The sequence below is a fragment of the Lampetra planeri genome, unplaced genomic scaffold, assembly GCF_965212315.1.
Source record: "Lampetra planeri unplaced genomic scaffold, kcLamPlan1.2.h2 scaffold_196, whole genome shotgun sequence".
Taxonomy (NCBI): Eukaryota; Metazoa; Chordata; class Hyperoartia; order Petromyzontiformes; family Petromyzontidae; genus Lampetra; species Lampetra planeri.
Window position 1 is genome coordinate 85,731 of NW_027614712.1, and position 20,491 is coordinate 106,221.

At 54.2% G+C, this 20,491-nt stretch overlaps 1 protein-coding gene across 1 annotated transcript; it reads right to left on the minus strand.

The window, feature by feature from the left end:
* Window positions 1–1,081: 1,081 nt before the first annotated feature.
* Window positions 1,082–16,244, minus strand: TMEM212 (transmembrane protein 212). The gene is made up of 6 exons (XM_078623052.1): window positions 16,169–16,244; window positions 10,090–10,267; window positions 8,213–8,272; window positions 7,171–7,347; window positions 4,722–4,868; window positions 1,082–4,055 (listed from the first exon to the last, which is right to left on the minus strand). Exons 2-6 carry the CDS (start codon window positions 10,243–10,245, stop codon window positions 4,029–4,031), a joined length of 567 nt encoding a protein of 188 aa, XP_078479178.1. The 5' UTR covers window positions 10,246–10,267; window positions 16,169–16,244; the 3' UTR covers window positions 1,082–4,028.
* Between the last annotated feature and the right edge of the window lie 4,247 nt (window positions 16,245–20,491).

Below are 20,491 nucleotides of genomic sequence, written 5' to 3' on the forward strand. Positions count from 1 at the left end.
TTTTGTTTTTAGAGACAGGGGAGAGAGAGAGAGTGATCGATGTAACTCTGATTTAGATCGACGTGGTGTCGTTTACGCAACTCGAGTGCCTTTTCATCGTTTTCCCAATCAGGGTTTCGATTTAAAGCTTTCGTGACTGCAGGGATTCATCTTCTTGGCTCTTTCGGTAAAGTCATCACGTAGAAGGGAAATAATAAAATAATAAAAATAAAACAATAAGATTCAATTCTCACGACGTTTCGGCCACAACGCAAGCAGCCGTCCTCAGGTGAAGAACAGGTCTGTCGGAAAGACAGCGTCTGAATGAACTTCATTCAGACGCTGTCTTTCCGACAGACCTGTTCATTCAGACGCTGTCTTTCCGACAGACCTGTTCATTCAGACGCTGTCTTTCCGACAGATCTGTTCATTCAGACGATGTCTTTCCGACAGACCTGTTCATTCAGACGCTGTCTTTCCGACAGACCTGTTCATTCAGACGCTGTCTTTCCGACAGACCTGTTCATTCAGACGCTGTCTTTCCGACAGACCTGTTCATTCAGACGCTGTCTTTCCGACAGACCTGTTCATTCAGACGCTGTCTTTCCGACAGACCTGTTCATTCAGACGCTGTCTTTCCGACAGACCTGTTCATTCAGACGCTGTCTTTCCGACAGACCTGTTCATTCAGACGCTGTCTTTCCGACAGACCTGTTCATTCAGACGCTGTCTTTCCGACAGACCTGTTCATTCAGACGCTGTCTTTCCGACAGACCTGTTCATTCAGACGCTGTCTTTCCGACAGACCTGTTCATTCAGACGATGTCTTTCCGACAGACCTGTTCATTCAGACGCTGTCTTTCCGACAGACCTGTTCATTCAGACGCTGTCTTTCCGACAGACCTGTTCTTCACCTGAGGGACGGCTGCTTGCGTTGTGGCCGAATCGTCGTGAGAATTATTTTATTATGTTTTATTATTTTATTATTTCCCTTCTACGTGACTTTACCGAAAGAACCAAGAAGAGGGTTAGGGTTGTTGTTGTTGGGTTTTGTTTCTCTGCCACGGTCGCCTTTGGCGCCGTGCGTGCTGTGATTTGGTGCGTTGTTGTTGTTGCTGTGGCTTGCGGTTGTTTTTTGTTGTTGTTTACGGTAGCGTGCCCATCGTGTGACGGGCCACGATTGGGGGAGGGAGGAGGGTCTTCCCCGTGACCACCTCTTGCCAATTTAACACGTAGGCTTTCACGACCAATATTATTCATAATAAAGGTTTTTGGGTCAGATCGCGTTATTTATAAATGTGTCGTAACCCTCCACCACCCGACACGGCCAAACAGTAAAAAATGTGTCACGTTTTTTTCAAAGGACAAATTAATTCACTTCTTTAGCCCACCGGTGGTGTGCTGAAGAGAGAATCAACAGCATTTTAAAATTTGAGTAGTGCGACGTTTCGCTGATAATTACAATCAGCTTCATCGGGCAAGAATGGTGAAGCTCTCCTGTTGCTTCCGGTCTTGCCAGCTTGCGAGAGCCACACACTCGAAGTGTTCCGGCCTCGTGGTGCACCAAGCCTGGCACGGGCGCCCGCGACATCACCGCCAACCCTAGTGGCGATCGATCGGCTGCAGTTGCCAAGTCGCGCGCGACATCAACAGCTGGGGGGGGGGGGGGGAGGTCAGGAGATTGTGGAGTAAACGTCGGCTTGAATATCGGCGGTCGAAAGCCTCCGTTGCTAAACTGGGCCATGGAGTTGAGTAGCGCGGTTGACAGGCGGCAGAGGCTGTTGTTTTTGTTGTTGCTGAGAGGCTGTGATCGTTGCACCCGCAGTCGTTTAATACAAACACTTATTTATCGTGACGAGACCATGTCCCCTGCGTACGTGTGTTGAACTTCCTTTGCACCGTACGTACCCAACCATGCTGATCTCTGTGTCTCTGTGTCCCTCTCTGGGAGTCTGTGTCTCTGGGAGTCTGGGAGTCTATGCGTCTCTATGGGACTTGTGTGTCTATGTTGTGTGTCTATGTTGTGTGTCCCTCTCTGTGTCTCTGTGTGTGTCTCTCTCTGCTTGTGTGTCTCTCTGTGTGTCTATGTGTGTGTCTCTCTGTGTGTGTCTCTCTGTGTGTCTGTGTCTCTCTCTGTGTGTCTCCCTCTGCTTGCGTGTCTGTCTGTGTCTCTGTGTTGTCTCTCTCTGCGTGTCTCTGTGTGTGTCTCTCTGCTTGTGTGTCTATGTTGTGTGTCTGTGTCTGTCTGTGTGTCTCTCTCTGTGTGTCTCTGTGTGTGTCTCTCTCTGCTTGTGTGTCTTTCTATGTGTCTCTGTGTTTTGTCTCTCTCAAATGTAGCAATCTTTGGAAGAACGTAATCAACCACGTGGGGTGTTGACTGCTGTGTTAGCCGACTCTCTGTGTTGTCTTGCATTGTAGTTCTACTCTCTGTGTTGTCTTGCATTGTAGTTCTACTCTCTGTGTTGTCTTGCATTGTAGTTCTACTCTCTGTGTTGTCTTGCGTTACGTTTCTAAGTCCACTAGCTTTGGTTTCTTTCTCATTCGGTCACACCTGATGACCATTGCTTGTGTTGCAATCGAAACGTCCTATTCTATTAGTTAATTTATATTCTTTTCTACGCGACTTTACCGAAAGAACCAAAGAAGTTTAACGGACACATTATGAAAGCCGGCACGGCACACGAGGGGTGGGTGGCCAGCACCACGCCCGGCCGCCTTTGTCTCCCCAGTGGCGATGCTCACTACACACCGCCCCAGGTACTCGTTATAGGCTGAGTCGACCTAGGGGAGGGCCAGGACGAGTTCAAATCATCGTCGCTGGCGTGGCTGTACCAGAGGAATTTCTATCTGGTACAGCAGATACAATGGGAGGGCTGATCAGTGCCCGGGTGCGGTTATTGACGAACCATGTTATGTATGCTGATGATTGCTGCTCACTCTGAGGAGGCTGAGTCGACCTAGGGGAGGCCCACAGACACACGAGTAGGGTATATATGTGTATGTACTGTATGTATATCATAGATGTCAACCCATCACGGTTTACCCCGGATTCTTGTACAGGGAAACTTGAGTGTACAGGTCTATTCGGCGTACAGCCGTTTCAATGCGGACACACGTTTTTTTGGCTGTTTGTGTTTCTCCCTTGTGATGGGACCAATAAGGCCTGAGTTGGTCTCTAATTAAGGGGTTGACAGGTATGGTATAGAAGTGTAGTGTATTGTAGTGTGTAGTGTAGTGTATAGTAGTATATAATGTAGTGTATAGTAGTGAAGTGTATAGTAGTGTAGTGTATAGTAGTATATAGTGTAGTGTATAGTAGTGAAGTGTATAGTAGTATATAGTGTAGTGTATAGTAGTATATAGTGTAGTGTATAGTAGTGAAGTGTATAGTAGTGTATAGTTGTGTAGTGTATAGTGGAGTGTATAGTAGTGTATAGTGTAGTTAATAGTAGTTCAGTGTAGTGTATAGTGTAGTGTATAGTAGTGTATAGTGACTTTGTAGGATGAACTTTGAGATGTATAACTGGCACGGGGTAACCAACACGGTCTGAATTGGTCCGTGATATGGTAGGGCGCTGACAAGGGGTTGACGGCTATGGACTATACGCGCGTGCGCACGTGTGTGTGTGTGCGTGTGTGCGTGTGTGTGTGTCTGTGTGCTTGTGTGTGTGCGCGCGCGTGTGTGCGTGTCTGTGTGCGCGTGTGTGTCTGCGTGCGTGTGCGTGTGTGTGTGTGCGCGTGTGCGCGCGCGCGTGTGTGTGCGCGTGTCTGTGTGCGTGTGTCTGTGTGCGTGTGTCTGTGTGTCTGCGTGCGTGTGCGCGCGCGTGTGTGCGCGTGTGTCTGTGTGCGTGTGTGTGTGCGTGTCTGCGCGTGTGTGTCTGTGCGTGTGTGTGTGACGGGGGAGTGGGGGGGGGGTAGCAGCGGTGACGCGTGCGGGAGACGAGCACTTGCAGCGTTGGTCCGGAGGGTCGCGCGCCAGCGTCTCCACCCCCCCCCCTCCTCCTCCTCGTCGTGGTGCCACGCTCACCACGTTCGCTCACCACGTTCGCTCACCACACGTGGTTGCGCACCTTGTTCTGGAAGACAAAAGACGGGGACGCAGAGGGCGTTCGTTTGGCAGCGTGGCGGTGGTGATGGTGATGGTGGTGGTGATGGTGGTGGTGGTGGTGGTGATGGTGGTGGTGGTGATGGTGGTGGCGGTGGTGATGGTGGCGGTGGTGATGATGGCGGTGGTGCTGGTGGTGGTGGCGGTGGCGGTGGTGCTGGTGGTGGTGGTGGTGGTGGCGGTGGCGGTGGTGCTGGTGGTGGTGGTGATGATGAGACCGGAGCAGGAAGACTTATTTGCAATTCTGACAGACAGACGCTCCAGACAGACGCTCTAGACGCTCCAGACAGACAGTCAGACAGACCAGACATACAGACAGACGCGACAGACAGACGCTCTAGACGCTCCAGACACACAGACAGACCCTCCAGACAGACAGACGCTCCATTCAGACAGACACTCTAGACCAGGGGTCGGCAACCTACGGCTCCGGAGCCGCATGCGGCTCTTTGCGGGCTGCTTCTTGACGATATGTACGTGAGTACAGTATATGTACTCAGATGCATTGCGGCTCTTGAAATACTGAATTTTGTACCGAATTGGGAAGAAATGGCTCTTCTTGTTATTTTGGTTGCCGACCCCTGCTCTAGACGCTCCACACAGACAGGACTGGGGGCTGTTGGCTGTTGGTTGTTACCCGCGAGCGGAACAGGCGTCGTCCCTGCCCCACGCAGGCTGCGAGCGCGATCACAAACTCGGAGGTGGCCAGCGCCGCGTCCAGGACCTGCAGCGCCAGGTGCTGCCACTCGGCCCCCAGCGGCTCCACGCAGTACGTCCTCGTCTCCTGGGGGGGGGGGGGGGAGAGACGTGGGGGGGCACGGGGGGGTGACACGGGGGTGGACGCGTGGTGGACACGGGGTGGACACTGGGGGGACACGGGGGTGGACAAGGGGGGGACGCGTGGTGGACGCGTGGTGGACACGGGGTGGACAAGGGGGGGACACGGGTGGACACGGGGGTGGACAAGGGGGGGACACGGGTGGACACGGGGGTGGACAAGGGGGGGACACGGGGAGGGACACGGTGGTGGACAAGGGGAGGGACACGGGGGTGGACGCGTGGTGGACACGGGGTGCACAAGGGGGGGACACGGGGAGGGACGCGTGGTGGACACGGGGTGGACAAGGGGGGGACAAGGGGAGGGACACGGGGGTGGACGCGTGGTAGACACGAGGTGGACGCGTGGTGGACACGGGGGTGGACGCGTGGGGGGGACAAGGGGAGGGACACGGGGATGGACACGGGGGTGGACGCGTGGGGGGGACAAGGGGAGGGACACGGGGGTGGACACGGGGGTGGACAAGGGGGTGACGTGGCGTGCTTGCGTCGTGAGAGTCCTTCACCGGTATAGCGAGTGCCGACCGGCTGAGTGGCGAGTGGGGGGGTGGGGGGGGTAAGGAGCGCTGTGAGTGACCCTGCGAGTGGCGTGGTGAGTCGTGAGTGTTGTGAAGAGAGTGTTGTGGTGAGTGGTGGTGGTGAGTGGTGCCTCGCCGAATGATGTCGTGGTGAGAGTGGTGGTGGTGAGTGGTGGTGATGAGAGTGGTGGTGAGAGTGGTGGTGTGAGTGTCGTGGTGAGAGTGGTGGTGAGAGTCGTGGTGAGTGGTGGTGGTGAGTGGTGGTGGTGAGAGTGGTGGTGTGAGTGGTGGTGAGAGTGGTGGTGAGAGTCGTGGTGAGAGTGGTGATGAGAGTGGTGGTAAGAGTCGTGGTGAGAGTGGTGGTGTGAGTGGTGGTGAGAGTGGTGGTGAGAGTCGTGATGAGAGGTGGTGGTGAGTGGCGTGGTGAGAGTGGTGGTGAGAGTGGTGGTGAGAGTCGTGGTGAGAGTCGTGGTGAGAGTGGTGATGAGAGGTGGTGGTGAGTGGCGTGGTGAGAGTGGTGGTGAGAGTGGTGGTGAGAGTGGTGATGAGAGTGGTGGTGGTGAGTGGAGTGGTGATGAGAGTGGTGGTGAGAGTGGTGGTGTTCTCACGGTGAGTGGTGGTGGTGAGAGTGGTGGTGGTGAGTGGCGTGGTGAGAGTGGTGGTGTGAGTGGCGTGGTGAGAGTCGTGGTGAGAGTGGTGGTGAGAGTGGTGATGAGAGTGGTGGTGGTGAGTGGAGTGGTGATGAGAGTGGTGGTGAGAGTGGTGGTGTTCTCACGGTGAGTGGTGGTGAGAGTGGTGGTGAGAGTCGTGGTGAGTAGTGGTGTTCTCACGGTGAGTGGTGGTGAGAGTGGTGGTGAGAGTCGTGGTGAGTAGTGGTGAGAGTGGTGGTGAGAGTCGTGGTGAGTAGTGGTGTTCTCACGGTGAGTAGTGGTGAGAGTGGTGGTGAGAGTCGTGGTGAGTAGTGGTGTTCTCACGGTGAGTAGTGGTGAGAGTGGTGGTGAGAGTCGTGGTGAGTAGTGGTGTTCTCACGGTGAGTGGTGGTGAGAGTGGTGGTGAGAGTCGTGGTGAGTGGTGGTGAGAGTGGTGGTGAGAGTGGTGATGAGAGTGGTGGTGGTGAGTGGCGTGGTGAGAGTGGTGGTGTGAGTGTCGTGGTGAGTGGCGTGGTGAGAGTGGTGGTGAGAGTCGTGGTGAGAGTGGTGGTGAGAGTGGTGATGAGAGTGGTGGTGGTGAGTGGTGGTGGTGAGTGGCGTGGTGAGAGTGGTGGTGGTGAGTGGCGTGGTGAGAGTGGTGGTGGTGAGTGGCGTGGTGAGAGTGGTGGTGTGAGTGGCGTGGTGAGAGTCGTGGTGAGAGTCGTGGTGAGTGGTGATGAGAGTGGTGGTGGTGAGTGGCGTGGTGAGAGTCGTGGTGAGAGTGGTGATGAGAGTGGTGATGAGAGTGGTGGTGGTGAGTGGAGTGGTGATGAGAGTGGTGGTGGTGAGTGGCGTGGTGAGAGTGGTGGTGAGAGTCGTGGTGAGTAGTGGTGAGAGTGGTGGTGAGAGTCGTGGTGAGTAGTGGTGTTCTCACGGTGAGTGGTGGTGAGAGTGGTGGTGAGAGTCGTGGTGAGTAGTGGTGTTCTCACGGTGAGTAGTGGTGAGAGTGGTGGTGAGAGTCGTGGTGGTGAGTGTCGTGGTGAGAGTCGTGGTGGTGGTCTCCCGTGGAGCGGTGTGTGTGTATTTCTGCGCGTGCCGTCACCTGCCACAGGGCGTAGGGGTATGGCCAGCGCACGGCCTGGCCCAGGTAGGCGGTCCCGGCCACGCCGGCGTGCGAGTAGCGGCACAGGGGGCCCATGAGCAGCGAGCAGAGCGCCAGGGACAGGTGGGGGACACTGCAGGCCGCACTCAGCACGCAGAGAGCACACGAAGCCTCGGCCTGCGTGGGGAGGGGCACACCGGGGGGGACGGTGATGATGGTGGTGGTGGTGGTGATGGTGATGGTGGTGATGATGGTGGTGGTGGTGATGGTGGTGGTGGTGGTGATGGTGGTGGTGGTGGTGGTGATGGTGATGATGGTGGTGATGATGATGGTGGTGATGGTGATGATTGTGGTCGTGATGGTGGTGATTGTGGTCGTGATGATGATGATGGTGGTGATGATGATGATGGTGGTGGTGATGGTGATGATTGTGGTCGTGATGGTGGTGGTGGTGATGGTGGTGGTGATGATGATGGTGGTGGTGGTGGTGGTGATGATGGTGGTGGTGGTGGTGATGATGGTGGTGGTGGTGGTGGTGGTGATGATGGTGGTGGTGGTGGTGATGATGGTGGTGGTGGTGATGATGATGGTGGTGATGGTGATGATTGTGGTCATGATGGTGGTGATTGTGGTGGTGATGGTGGTGGTGATGATGATGGTGATGATGGTGGTGATGATGGTGGTGGTGGTGGTGATGGTGATGATTGTGGTCGTGATGGTGGTGATGATGGTGGTGGTGATGATGATGATGATGGTGGTGGTGGTGATGATGGTGGTGGTGATGATGATGGTGGTGGTGATGATGGTGGTGGTGGTGGTGGTGATGATGGTCATGGCGATGATTGTGGTGATGGTGATGATGGTGATGGTGGTGATGATGATGGTGGTGGTGATGGTGGTGATGATGATGGTGATGGTGGTGATGGTGATGGTGGTGATGATGGTGATGATGGTGATGATGGTGGTGATGGTGGTGATGATGGTGGTGATGGTGATGATGGTGATAATGATGGTGGTGGCGATGATTGTGGTGGTGTTTCACCAGTGAGCGTGTCCGCTTCCTGAGTCCGGATCTCACAGTCACAGCGCCAGCGCACACAGCCTGCAGACAACACCAACACCAACACCATCACCACCATCAGCACCCACATCACTACCATCAACATCACCACCATCATCACCACCATCATCACCATCACTAACATCACCATCATAACCACCATCACTACCATCAACATCAGCACCATCAACATCACCAACACCATCATCATCACCACCATCAGCACCCACATCACTACCATCACCACCATTATCAGCACCATCAACATCCCCCCTTGTTTCCCACAACCGCCAACAAAATCATCACCGTCGACATGACCGCCATCACTACCCACCAACACCATCGTCATCGGCACCATGGTGAGTGTGGTGAGTTTTGTGTGGTGAGGAGGGTGAGTTTTGTGTGGTGAGTCTTGCATGGTGAGTGTGGTGAGTTTTGCGTGGTGAGTTTTAGGTGAGTGGTGAGTGTGGTGAGCGTGGCATGGTGAGCGTGGTGAGTTTTAGGTGAGCGTGGCATTTTGAGCGTGGTGAGTTTTAGGTGAGCGTGGCATGGTGAGCGTGGTATGGTGAGCGTGGTGAGTGTGGTGAGCGTGGCATGGTGAGTTTTAGGTGAGTGTGGCATGGTGAGCGTGGTGAGTTTTAGGTGAGTGTGGTGAGTTTTAGGTGATTGTGGCATGGTGAGCGTGGTGAGTGTGGTGAGTTTTGCATGGTGAGCGTGGTGAGTTTTAGGTAAGTGTGGCATGGTGAGTGTGGTGAGTTTTAGGTGAGTCTTGCATGGTGAGCGTGGTGAGTTTTAGGTGAGTCTTGCATGGTGAGTGTGGTGAGTTTTAGGTGAGTGTGGCATGGTGAGCGTGGTGAGTTTTAGGTGAGTGTGGTGAGTTTTAGGTGAGCATGGCATGGTGAGCGTGGTGAGTTTTAGGTGAGTGTGGCATGGTGAGCGTGGTGAGTGTGGTGAGTTTTGCATGGTGAGCGTGGTGAGTTTTAGGTAAGTGTGGCATGGTGAGTGTGGTGAGTTTTAGGTGAGTCTTGCATGGTGAGCGTGGTGAGTTTTAGGTGAGTCTTGCATGGTGAGTGTGGTGAGTTTTAGGTGAGTGTGGCATGGTGAGCGTGGTGAGTTTTAGGTGAGTGTGGTGAGTTTTAGGTGAGCATGGCATGGTGAGCGTGGTGAGTTTTAGGTGAGTGGCATGGTGAATGTGGTGAGTTTTAGGTGAGTCTTGCATGGTGAGCGTGGTGAGTGTGGTGAGTTTTGCATCGTGAGTGGTGAGTTTTAGGTGAGTGTGGCATGGTGAGCGTGGTGAGTTTCAGGTGAGTGTAGCATGGTGAGCGTGGTGAGTTTTAGGTGAGTGTGGCATGGTGAGCGTGGTGAGTTTTAGGTGAGTGTGGTGAGTTTTAGGTGAGCATGGCATGGTGAGCGTGGTGAGTTTTAGGTGAGTCTTGCATGGTGAGTGTGGTGAGTTTTAGGTGAGTGTGGCATGGTGAGCGTGGTGAGTTTTAGGTGAGTGTGGTGAGTTTTAGGTGAGCATGGCATGGTGAGCGTGGTGAGTTTTAGGTGAGTGTGGCATGGTGAATGTGGTGAGTTTTAGGTGAGTCTTGCGTGGTGAGTGTGGTGAGTTTTGCATCGTGAGTGGTGAGTTTTAGGTGAGTGTGGCATGGTGAGCGTGGTGAGTTTTAGGTGAGTGTAGCATGGTGAGCGTGGTGAGTTTTAGGTGAGTGTGGCGTGGTGAGTTTTAGGTGAGTGTAGCATGGTGAGCGTGGTGAGTTTTAGGTGAGCGTGGCATGGTGAGCGTGGTGAGTTTTAGGTGAGTGTGGCATGGTGAGCGTGGTGAGTTTTAGGTGAGCGTGGTGAGTGAGAGGCCTCACCATGAGGCCGGCCCACACTGGGCAGGCGACGCGGCTGCTCCACGCTACGAACTGCTGCGTCTGCAGACTGAGACCCGGGAAGAAGGCGATGACTCCTGAGACGACACTCAGCGTGCCGAGACTCACCAGGGCCCAGCCTGGGCACAGCACCGCCATGCGCGCACACAGAGACACCGCCCTGCACACACAGAGACACACAGACACACACAGAGACACACAGACACACAGAGACACTCAGCGTGCCGAGACTCTCCAGGGCCCAGCCTGGGCACAGCACCGCCATGCGCGCACACAGAGACACACAGCCCTGCACACACAGAGACACAGATGTCTCCACTGAGCCATACAGAGCCATGCGTGCACACAGAGACACACAGGGACACACAGAGACACAGCCCTGCAGACACAGAGACACAGGCCTGCACACACAGAGACACACACAGAGACACACACAGAGACACTCAGCGTGCCGAGACTCACCAGGGCCCAGCCTGGACACAGCACCGCCATGCGTACACACAGAGACACCGCCCTGCACACACAGAGACACACAGCCTTGCACACACAGAGATACACATACACACAGACACACAGAGACACAGCCCTGCACACACAGAGACACACACAGAGACACTCAGCGTGCCGAGACTCACCAGGGCCCAGCCTGGACACAGCACCGCCATGCGTACACACAGAGACACCGCCCTGCACACACAGAGACACAGCCCTGCACACACAGAGACACACAGGGACACACAAGAGACACCGCCCTGCACACACAGAGACACAGAGACAGATGTCTCCACAGAGACACAGCCCTGCACACACAGAGACACAGAGCCCTGCACACACAGAGACACACACAGAGACACTCACAACCCTGCACACACAGAGACACACAGAGACACACAGGGACACACAGAGACACCGCCCTGCACACACAGAGACACAGATGTCTCCACAGATACACAGATGTCTCCACTGAGACACACAGCCATGCGTATACACAGAGACACACACCCCTGGTCTCCACTGAGCCACACAGCCCTGCACTCACAGAGACACAGATGTCTTCACAGAGACACACACAGACACAGCCCTGCACACACAGAGACACAGATGTCTCCACAGAGACACACACAGGCCTGCACACACAGATACAGATGTCTCCACAGAGACACACACAGGCCTGCACACACAGAGACACAGATGTCTCCACTGAGCCACACAGCCCTGCACACACAGAGACACACAGAGACACAGAGCCCTGCACACACAGAGACACGCAGCCCTGCACACACAGAGACACAGATGTATCCACTGAGCCACAGAGCCCTGCACACACAGAGACACGCAGCCTGTCAATATTCGCCACTAAGTGGCGATGACGTCACCAGGGCGCCCGTGCCAGGCTAGGTGCACTTTGAGGCCACGTGACAGGAGGTCACGGGACAGACCCAGCAGGTGCCGTGGGTTGATTGACTGAGATGACCGGCAGATGCACCACCACCTGTGACCCCTACTGTGCCAGGCTAGGTGCAGGAGGTCACGGGACAGACCCAGCAGGTGACATGAGGTGACTGAGATGACCGGCAGATGCACCACCAGCTGTGCCAACTCGCGCAATTGTATCCACCGGCACTCCGCTCGTTGTTGTGAGCGTCGCTCCTCCGCCCTCCGTTGTTGTTGGAGGGCGAATGCTTCAAACTCCCCAGTAGCGTCCTTCACGAGCCTCCTCCACAGAGGCCGATCTTGACACCGCTGGTACCAGTCATCGGCAAGTCCACTCAGCTCCACATCCTCCCACAGACTCACACAGAGACCCACAGACACACACAGAGAACCACAGACTCACACAGAGACCCATAGACTCACACAGACACCCACAGACTCACACAGAGACCCACAGGCTCACACAGAGAACCACAGACTCACACAGAGACCCACAGACTCACACAGAGACCCACAGACTTACACAGAGACCCATAGACTCATACAGAGACTCACACAGAGACCCACAGACTCACACAGAGAGACCCACAGACTCACACAGAGACCCACAGACTCACACAGAGACCCACAGACTCACACAGAGACCCACAGGCTCACACAGAGACCCATAGACTCACACAGAGACCCATAGACTCACACAGAGACCCACAGACTCACACAGAGAAACCCACAGACTCACACAGAGACCCACAGACTCACACAGAGACCCACAGGCTCACACAGAGACCCATAGACTCACACAGAGACCCATAGACTCACACAGAGACCCACAGACTCACACAGAGACCCACAGACTCACACAGAGACCCATAGACTCACACAGAGACCCACAGACTCACACAGAGACCCACAGACTCACACAGAGACCCACAGACTCACACAGAGACCCACAGGCTCACACAGAGACCCATAGACTCACACAGAGACCCATAGACTCACACAGAGACCCATAGACTCACACAGAGACCCACAGACTCACACAGACACCCACAGACTCACACAGAGACCCACAGACTCACACTCACAGAGACCCACAGACTCACACAGAGACCCATAGACTCACACAGAGACCCATAGACTCACACAGAGACCCATTGACTCACACAGAGACCCACAGGCTCACACAGAGACCCATAGACTCACACAGAGACCCACAGACTCACACAGAGACCCATAGACTCACACAGAGACCCACAGACTCACACAGAGACCCACAGACTCACACAGAGACCCACAGACTCACACTCACACAGAGACCCACAGGCTCACACAGAGACCCATAGACTCACACAGAGACCCACAGACTCACACAGAGACCCATAGACTCACACAGAGACCCACAGTCTCACACAGAGACCCACAGACTCACACAGAGACCCACAGACTCACACAGAGACCCACAGACTCACACAGAGACCCACAGACTCACACAGAGACCCACATACTCACACAGAGATCCACAGACTCGTACAGAGACCCACAGACTTACACAGAGACCCACACACTCACACAGAGACCCACAGACTCACACAGAGACCCATAGACTCACACAGAGACCCACAGACTCACACAGAGACCCGTAGACTCACACAGAGACCCGTAGACTCACACAGAGGCCCACAGACTCGCACAGAGACCCACAGACTCACACAGAGGCCCACAGACTCACACAGAGACCCACAGATTCACACAAAGACCCACAGACTCACACAGAGACCCACAGACTCACACAGAGACCCACAGACTTACACAGAGACCCACAGACTCACACAGAGGCCCACAGACTCACACAGAGGCCCATAGACTCACACAGAGACCCACAGACTCACACAGAGACCCACAGACTCACACAGAGACCCACAGACTCACACACAGACCCACAGACTCACACAGAGACACACAGACTCACACAGAGACCCACAGACTCACACAGAGACCCACAGACACACACAGAGACCCACAGACTCACACAGAGACCCACAGACTCACACAGAGACCCACAGACTCACACAGAGACCCACAGACTCACACAGAGACCCACAGACTCACACAGAGACCCACAGACTCACACAGAGACACACAGACTCACACAGAGACCCACAGACTCACACAGGGACCCACAGACTCACACAGAGACCCACAGACTCACACAGAGACCCACAGACTCACACAGAGACACACACACTCTCACAGAGACCCACGGACTCACACAGAGACACAGACTCACACAGAGACCCACAGACTCACACAGAGACCCACAGACTCACACAGAGACGCACAAACTCACACAGAGACCCACAGACTCACACAGAGACCCACAGACTCACACAGGGACCCACAGACTCACACAGAGACCCACAGACTCACACAGAGACCCACAGACTCACACAGAGACCCATAGACTCACACAGAGACCCACAGACTCACACAGAGACACACACACTCACACAGAGACCCACAGACTCACACAGAGGCCCATAGACTCACACAGACTCACACAGACTCACACAGAGACACACAGACTCACACAGAGACCCACAGACTCACACAGAGACGCACACACTCTCACAGAGACCCACGGACTCACACAGAGACACAGACTCACACAGAGACCCACAGACTCACACAGAGACCCACAGACTCACACAGAGACCCACAGAGACCCACAGACTCACACAGAGACCCACAGACTCACACAGAGACCCACAGACTCACACAGAGACCCACAGAGACCCACAGACTCACACAGAGACCCACAGACTCACACAGAGACCCACAGACTCACACAGAGACCCACAGAGACCCACAGACTCACACAGAGACCCACAGACTCACACAGAGACCCACAGACTCACACAGAGACCCACAGAGACCCACAGACTCACACAGAGACCCACAGACTCACACAGAGACTCACAGACTCACACATAGACCCACAGACTCTCTCTGTCTCTCTCTCCGAGTCCACCTCCACATTCAGAATCGACATCACCCACGGCGTTCAGAGTATACACATACATGTGACATGTGTGTGTATGTATGTGTGTATATGTGTGTGGAAACATTTAGGCTGGCCTGCCTACGATCCATCCTGGGTTTAACCAGGCTGGATTGTGTGAGGAGCTCACAAATCCTTGAAAGATCTGGGCAAAGTCCCATCGGTGAGCTCCTCCGGCAGGCAAGGCTGCGTTGGCTGGGCCATGTAGCCCGCATGCCCAGCCACCGCATGCCTAAACAGCTTTTGTTCGGCCGGATCGAGGGGGCTAAACGGGCGCGGCACGGGCTAGAGAAGAGATGGAGTGATGTGGTACAGGAGGACGTGGAGCTGAGTGGACTTGCCGATGACTGGTACCAGCTGTGTCAAGATCGGCCTCTGTGGAGGAGGCTCGTGAAGGACGCTACTGGGCAGCTGGAGGCAGTCGCCCTCCAACAACAACGGAGGGCGGAGGAGCGACGCTCACAACAACGAGCGGAGCGCAGGGTGGCTAAAGCACAGCAAGTTGGTACAGTAGGGGGCACAGGTGGTGCATCAGCCAGTCATCTCGGTCATCTCGGTCAGTCGACCCGTGGCACCTGCTGGGTCTGCCCCGTGACCTCCTGCCAGCGGGCGTTCGACACTTCACGTGGCCTCAAGGTGCACATGGCCTGGCACAAGCGTCGTGGTGACGTCACCGCCACTTAGTGGCGAATGGCGGTTGTTGTTGTATGTATATGTGTGTATATATATATGTGTGTATATGTGTGTGTATGTGTGTGTATATGTGTGTATGTGTGTATATGTGTGTGTATATGTGTGTATATGTGTGTGTGTGTATGTGTGTGTATATGTGTGTATATGTGTGTATATATGTGTGTGTATATGTGTGTGTGTATATGTGTGTATGTGTGTGTGTATATGGGTGTGTGTATGTGTGTGTATATGTGTGTGTGTATATGTATATATGTATGTGTGTGTGTGTGTATGTGTGTGTATATGTGTGTATATGTGGGTGTGTGTGTATCTGTGTATATGTGTGTATATGTGTGTGTGTGTATATGTATATATATATGTGTGTGTGTGTATGTGTGTGTATGTGTGTGTATATGTGTGTATATGTGTGTGTGTGTATGTGTGTGTATATGTGTGTATATATGTGTGTGTATATGTGTGTGTGTATATGTGTGTATATGTGTGTGTGTGTATGTGTGTGTATATGTGTGTATATGTGTGTATATGTGTGTATATATGTGTGTGTATATGTGTGTGTGTATATGTGTGTATGTGTGTGTGTATATGGGTGTGTGTATGTGTGTGTATATGTGTGTATATGTGTGTGTGTGTATATGTATATATATGTGTGTATGTGTGTGTGTATGTGTGTGTATATGTGGGTGTGCGTGTGTGTATGTGTGTATATGTGTGTATATGTGTGTGTGTGTATATTTATATGTGTGTATGTGTGTGTGTGTGTATGTGTGTGTATATGTGTGTATATGTGGGTGTGTGTGTGTGTGTGTATGTGTGTATATGTGTGTATATGTGTGTGTGTGTATATGTATATATATGTGTGTGTGTGTGTGCAATTACCTGTCCCGCGTGGAATATCTTCCCACGAAACTTCGTGGGGAGCAGCGGGCAGGCGAGCGGGTAGAGATGCCGCTCTTCAGAAGCTGTGAGATAGTCGACGATCGATGGGTCTCTATGTGTGTGTCTGCGTGTGTGTGTCTGCGTGTGTGTGTCTGCGTGTGTGTGTCTGCGTGTGTGTGTCTGCGTGTGTGTGTCTGCGTGTGTGTGTGTGTCTGCGTGTGCGCGCGTGTGTTTGTTAGACGTAGCAACGCAGTGAGTCTCAAACAACTTCCCGGACACCCTCGTCGATACTACAACACTCATAGCAACGTGGAGGGTTGGGTAGGGTGTGTGTGGGGGTGTGTGTGGGGGTGTGTGTGGGGGTGTGTGTGGGGGTGTGTGTGGGGGTGTGTGTGGGGGTGTGTGTGGGGGTGGAGGTGTGGGGGGGGGGTGTGGGGGGGGGTGTGGGGGGGTGTGTGGGTGTGTGTGTGTGGGGGTGTGTGTGGGTGTGTGTAGGGGTGTGTGGGGGTGTGTGCGGGGGTGTGGGGGTGGGTGTGTGGTGAGGGGGGTGTGTGGGGTGTGTGGGGGGGGTGTGGGGGGGGGTGGGGGTGTGTGTGGGGGGGAGGGTGTAGGGGTGTGGGGGGTGTGTGCGGGGGTGTGTGTGTGGGGGTGTGTGCGGGGGTGTGGGGGTGGGGGTGTGTGCGGGGGTGTGGGGGTGGGTGTGTGGGGGTGTGTGTGTGTGTGGGGGTGTGTGTGTGGTGGGGGGGGGTGTGTGGGGTGTGTGTGGGGGTGTGGTGTATGGCGTGTCGGGAAAGGTCCTGGCAAGGATTATTCAACATCGCCTTGCTAGGCACGCTGAGGAGAGGCTTGTGGAACCCCAATGGGGTTTCAGGAAAGGGCGGTCCTGTACAGATGCCATATTTTCTGTCCGTCTGCTACAGCAGAGGTGCAGTGAATTCCAACAAGACCTACATCTCTGCTTTATTGACCTGGTCAAGGCCTATGATACCATCTGTAGGCCTGGGCTCTGGGTTGTTCTTCGTGCTTTCGGAGTCCCTGACCCTCTGTTCACGATCATTAAGGACCTTCATGATGGTGAGCGGGCCTGGGTAAAACTACGTGGCCGGGAGTCAGAGCCTTTCCCTGTACACCTTGGGGTGCGATAGGGATGTCCTCTGGCTCCCACATTATTTAACATTTTTTCTACCACATAGCCCGTGAAGCCTTTGATGGCTGTACCAGAGAAATTTCCATCTGGTACAGATATAATGGGAGGCTGATCGATGCCCAGGCGCGGTCAAGGGATGGCTCCCTATTGCTCAACCACGTTTTGTATGCCGATGAACTGGTAATTGCTGCTCACTCAGAGGAGGAGTTGGAGACGCTGCTGCTGAAACTGGAGCGTGCCTGGGTATTTTGTACCATCGGACACTCCACCCCCACAACTCCTAATCGGTGATGGGGCAGACCCAGCAGGTGCCGTGGGTTGACTGCTGTGCCAGGCTAGGTGCAGGAGGAGGTCACGGGACAGACCCAGCAGGCACCATAGGTTGACTGCTGTGCTAGGCTAGGTGCAGGAGGTCACGGGACAGACCCAGCAGGTGCCGTGGGTTGACTGCTGTGCCAGGCTAGGTGCAGGAGGTCACGGGACAGACCCATCGTCATCATCATATAAATCATCATCATCCAAATCATCATCCAAATCATCATCCAAATCATAATCGTGATACAAATCATCATCATACAAAGCATCATAAAATGTATCATCATTCAAATCGTCATCCAAAAATATTCATTATCAGACAAATCATCATCATCATCATCACTGCAACTGACACGAATCGGGGGAGACGTCACGATGGTGGCAGCCCCGCCCCCCCCCCCGCATGTACCTTGAATTTATTTTGCACCGTACGTAGCGAGCCGTGCGAATCGGAGATGCGGGGGAAGGACAACAAACTCGACACAAACAGACACGAGTTGTCACTCTGTTTGAGTCTGTGGGTGTCTGTGTGAGTCTGTGGGTCTCTGTGAGTCTCTGGGTTTCTCTGTGTGAGTCTGTGGGTGTCTCTGTGTGAGTCTATGGGTGTCTCTGTGTCAGTCTATGGGTGTCTCTGTGTGAGTCTGTGGGTCTCTGTGTGAGTCTGTGGGTGTCTGTGTGAGTCTGTGGGTCTCTGTGAGTCTCTGGGTGTCTCTGTGTGAGTCTATGGGTGTCTCTGTGTGAGTCTATGGGTGTCTCTGTGTGAGTCTATGGGTGTCTCTGTGTCAGTCTCTGGGTGTCTCTGTGTCTGTGGGTCTCTGTGTGAGTCTGTGGGTCTCTGTGAGTCTCTGGGTGTCTCTGTGTGAGTATGTGGGTCTCTGTGTGAGTCTGTGGGTCTCTGTGTGAGTCTGTGGGTCTCTGTGAGTCTCTGGGTGTCTCTGTGTGAGTCTGTGGGTCTCTGTTCGAGTCTGTGGGTGTCTGTGTGAGTCTGTGGGTCTCTGTGAGTCTCTGGGTGTCTCTGTGTGAGTCTATGGGTGTCTCTGTGTGAGTCTATGGGTGTCTCTGTGTCAGTCTCTGGGTGTCTCTGTGTCTGTGGGTCTCTGTGTGAGTCTGTGGGTCTCTGTGAGTCTCTGGGTGTCTCTGTGTGAGTCTGTGGGTCTCTGTGTGAGTCTGTGGGTGTCTGTGTGAGTCTGTGGGTCTCTGTGAGTCTCTGGGTGTCTCTGTGCGAGTCTATGGGTGTCTCTGTGTGAGTCTATGGGTGTCTCTGTGTCAGTCTCTGGGTGTCTCTGTGTCTGTGGGTCTCTGTGTGAGTCTGTGGGTCTCTGTGAGTCTCTGGGTGTCTCTGTGTGAGTCTGTGGGTCTCTGTGTGAGTATGTGGGTCTCTGTGTGAGTCTGTGGGTCTCTGTGAGTCTCTGGGTGTCTCTGTGTGAGTCTGTGGGTCTCTGTGTGAGTCTGTGGGTCTCTGTGAGTGTCTCTGTGTGAGTCCGTGTGGGTCTGTGTGAGTCTGTGTGAGTCTGTGGGTCTCTGTGTGAGTCTGTGGCTCTCTGTGAGTCTCTGCGACCGTCAGCACGTTGAACTTCGTTCGCACCGTACGTATCCGAGTCGTACGAGTCGGAGGCGCTGATGAAGGACCACCACACACAGACCTTGCTGTTGAACATTCCCCAAAGATGACAGACGGTGAGTGATCACGTTTATTTTTTGAGGTTTTTGCGTTCGAATTACAATTTGCACGCAAGCTCATTTTACATTGTCATGGAAATCTGCGAAAATCCGTCTGGATTGTAGAGTCGTGTCAAACGCTCTCACCCACTCGCTCACCCGCCCGCTCACCCACTCACTCACCCACTCCTCACCCACTCACTCTCTCACCCACTCACTCTCTCACCCACTCACTCACGCGCCCACTCACTCTTCTATCGCCACTCCTCACTCTCTCACCCACTCTCTCACCTATTCCTCACCCACTCACTCACTCACCCGCTCACTCAATCCTCACTCACCCACCCGCTCACTCCTCTTTCGCCAACCCACTCACTCATTCACTCACCAACTCCTCACTCACTCACCCACTCGCTCACCCACCCACTCACCCACCCGCTCACCCACTCACCCACTCACCCACTCGCTCACCGATTCACCTACCCGCTCACTCGCTCACCCACTCCACCCATTTCTTACCCACCCACTCACTCGCTCACCCACCCACTCACCCACACGCTCACCCACTCACTCACCCACCCACTCACACACACAAAGACCAAGATTCCGCCGTGCAGATTTTTGCAGATCGCTCAGTGGCAAGTGCTGTTTGTGTGGCAAGTGATGTTGGTGTGGCAAGTGTTGTCGTGTGGCAAGTGTCGTCGTGTGGCAAGTGTTGTTTGTGTGGCAAGTGTTGTCGTGTGGCAAGTGTTGTTTGTGTGGCAAGCGTTGTTCGTGTGGCAAGTGCTGTTGTGTGGCAAGTGCTGTTCGTGTGGCAAGTGCTGTTAGCGAGCAGCACCTATGAAGGCCGTCACTGTGGCACACGAGGGGGTGGGTGGCCAGCACCACGCCCGGCCGCCTTTGTCTTCCCACGATGCCACCGCTACGCCAGGCTACTCAGTCGAGGCCGAGTCGACCTAGGGGAGGCCCAGGGACCGGCTGGGGTCGAAAGCGGCGTTTTGGCAGCGCCCGTGCCGCTAACACACACACCACACACACCACACACACACACTACACACACTACACACACACTACACACACTACACACACCACACACACACACACACCACACACACACACTACACACACACACACCACACACACCACACACACACTACACACACACCACACACACACACACCACACACACACACACACACACA

Coding starts and splice junctions, on each gene's coding strand:
- TMEM212 (XM_078623052.1), bottom strand. CDS start 10,245: ATGGCGGTGCTGTGCCCAGGCTGGGCCCTGGTGAGTCTCGGCACGCTG. Junction 8,273..10,089: donor CAGTGTGGGCCGGCCTCATG/GTGAGGCCTCTC, acceptor TGTTGTCTGCAG/GCTGTGTGCGCTGGCGCTGT. Junction 4,056..4,721: donor GACGCCTGTTCCGCTCGCGG/GTAACAACCAAC, acceptor TTTGTCTTCCAG/AACAAGGTGCGCAACCACGT.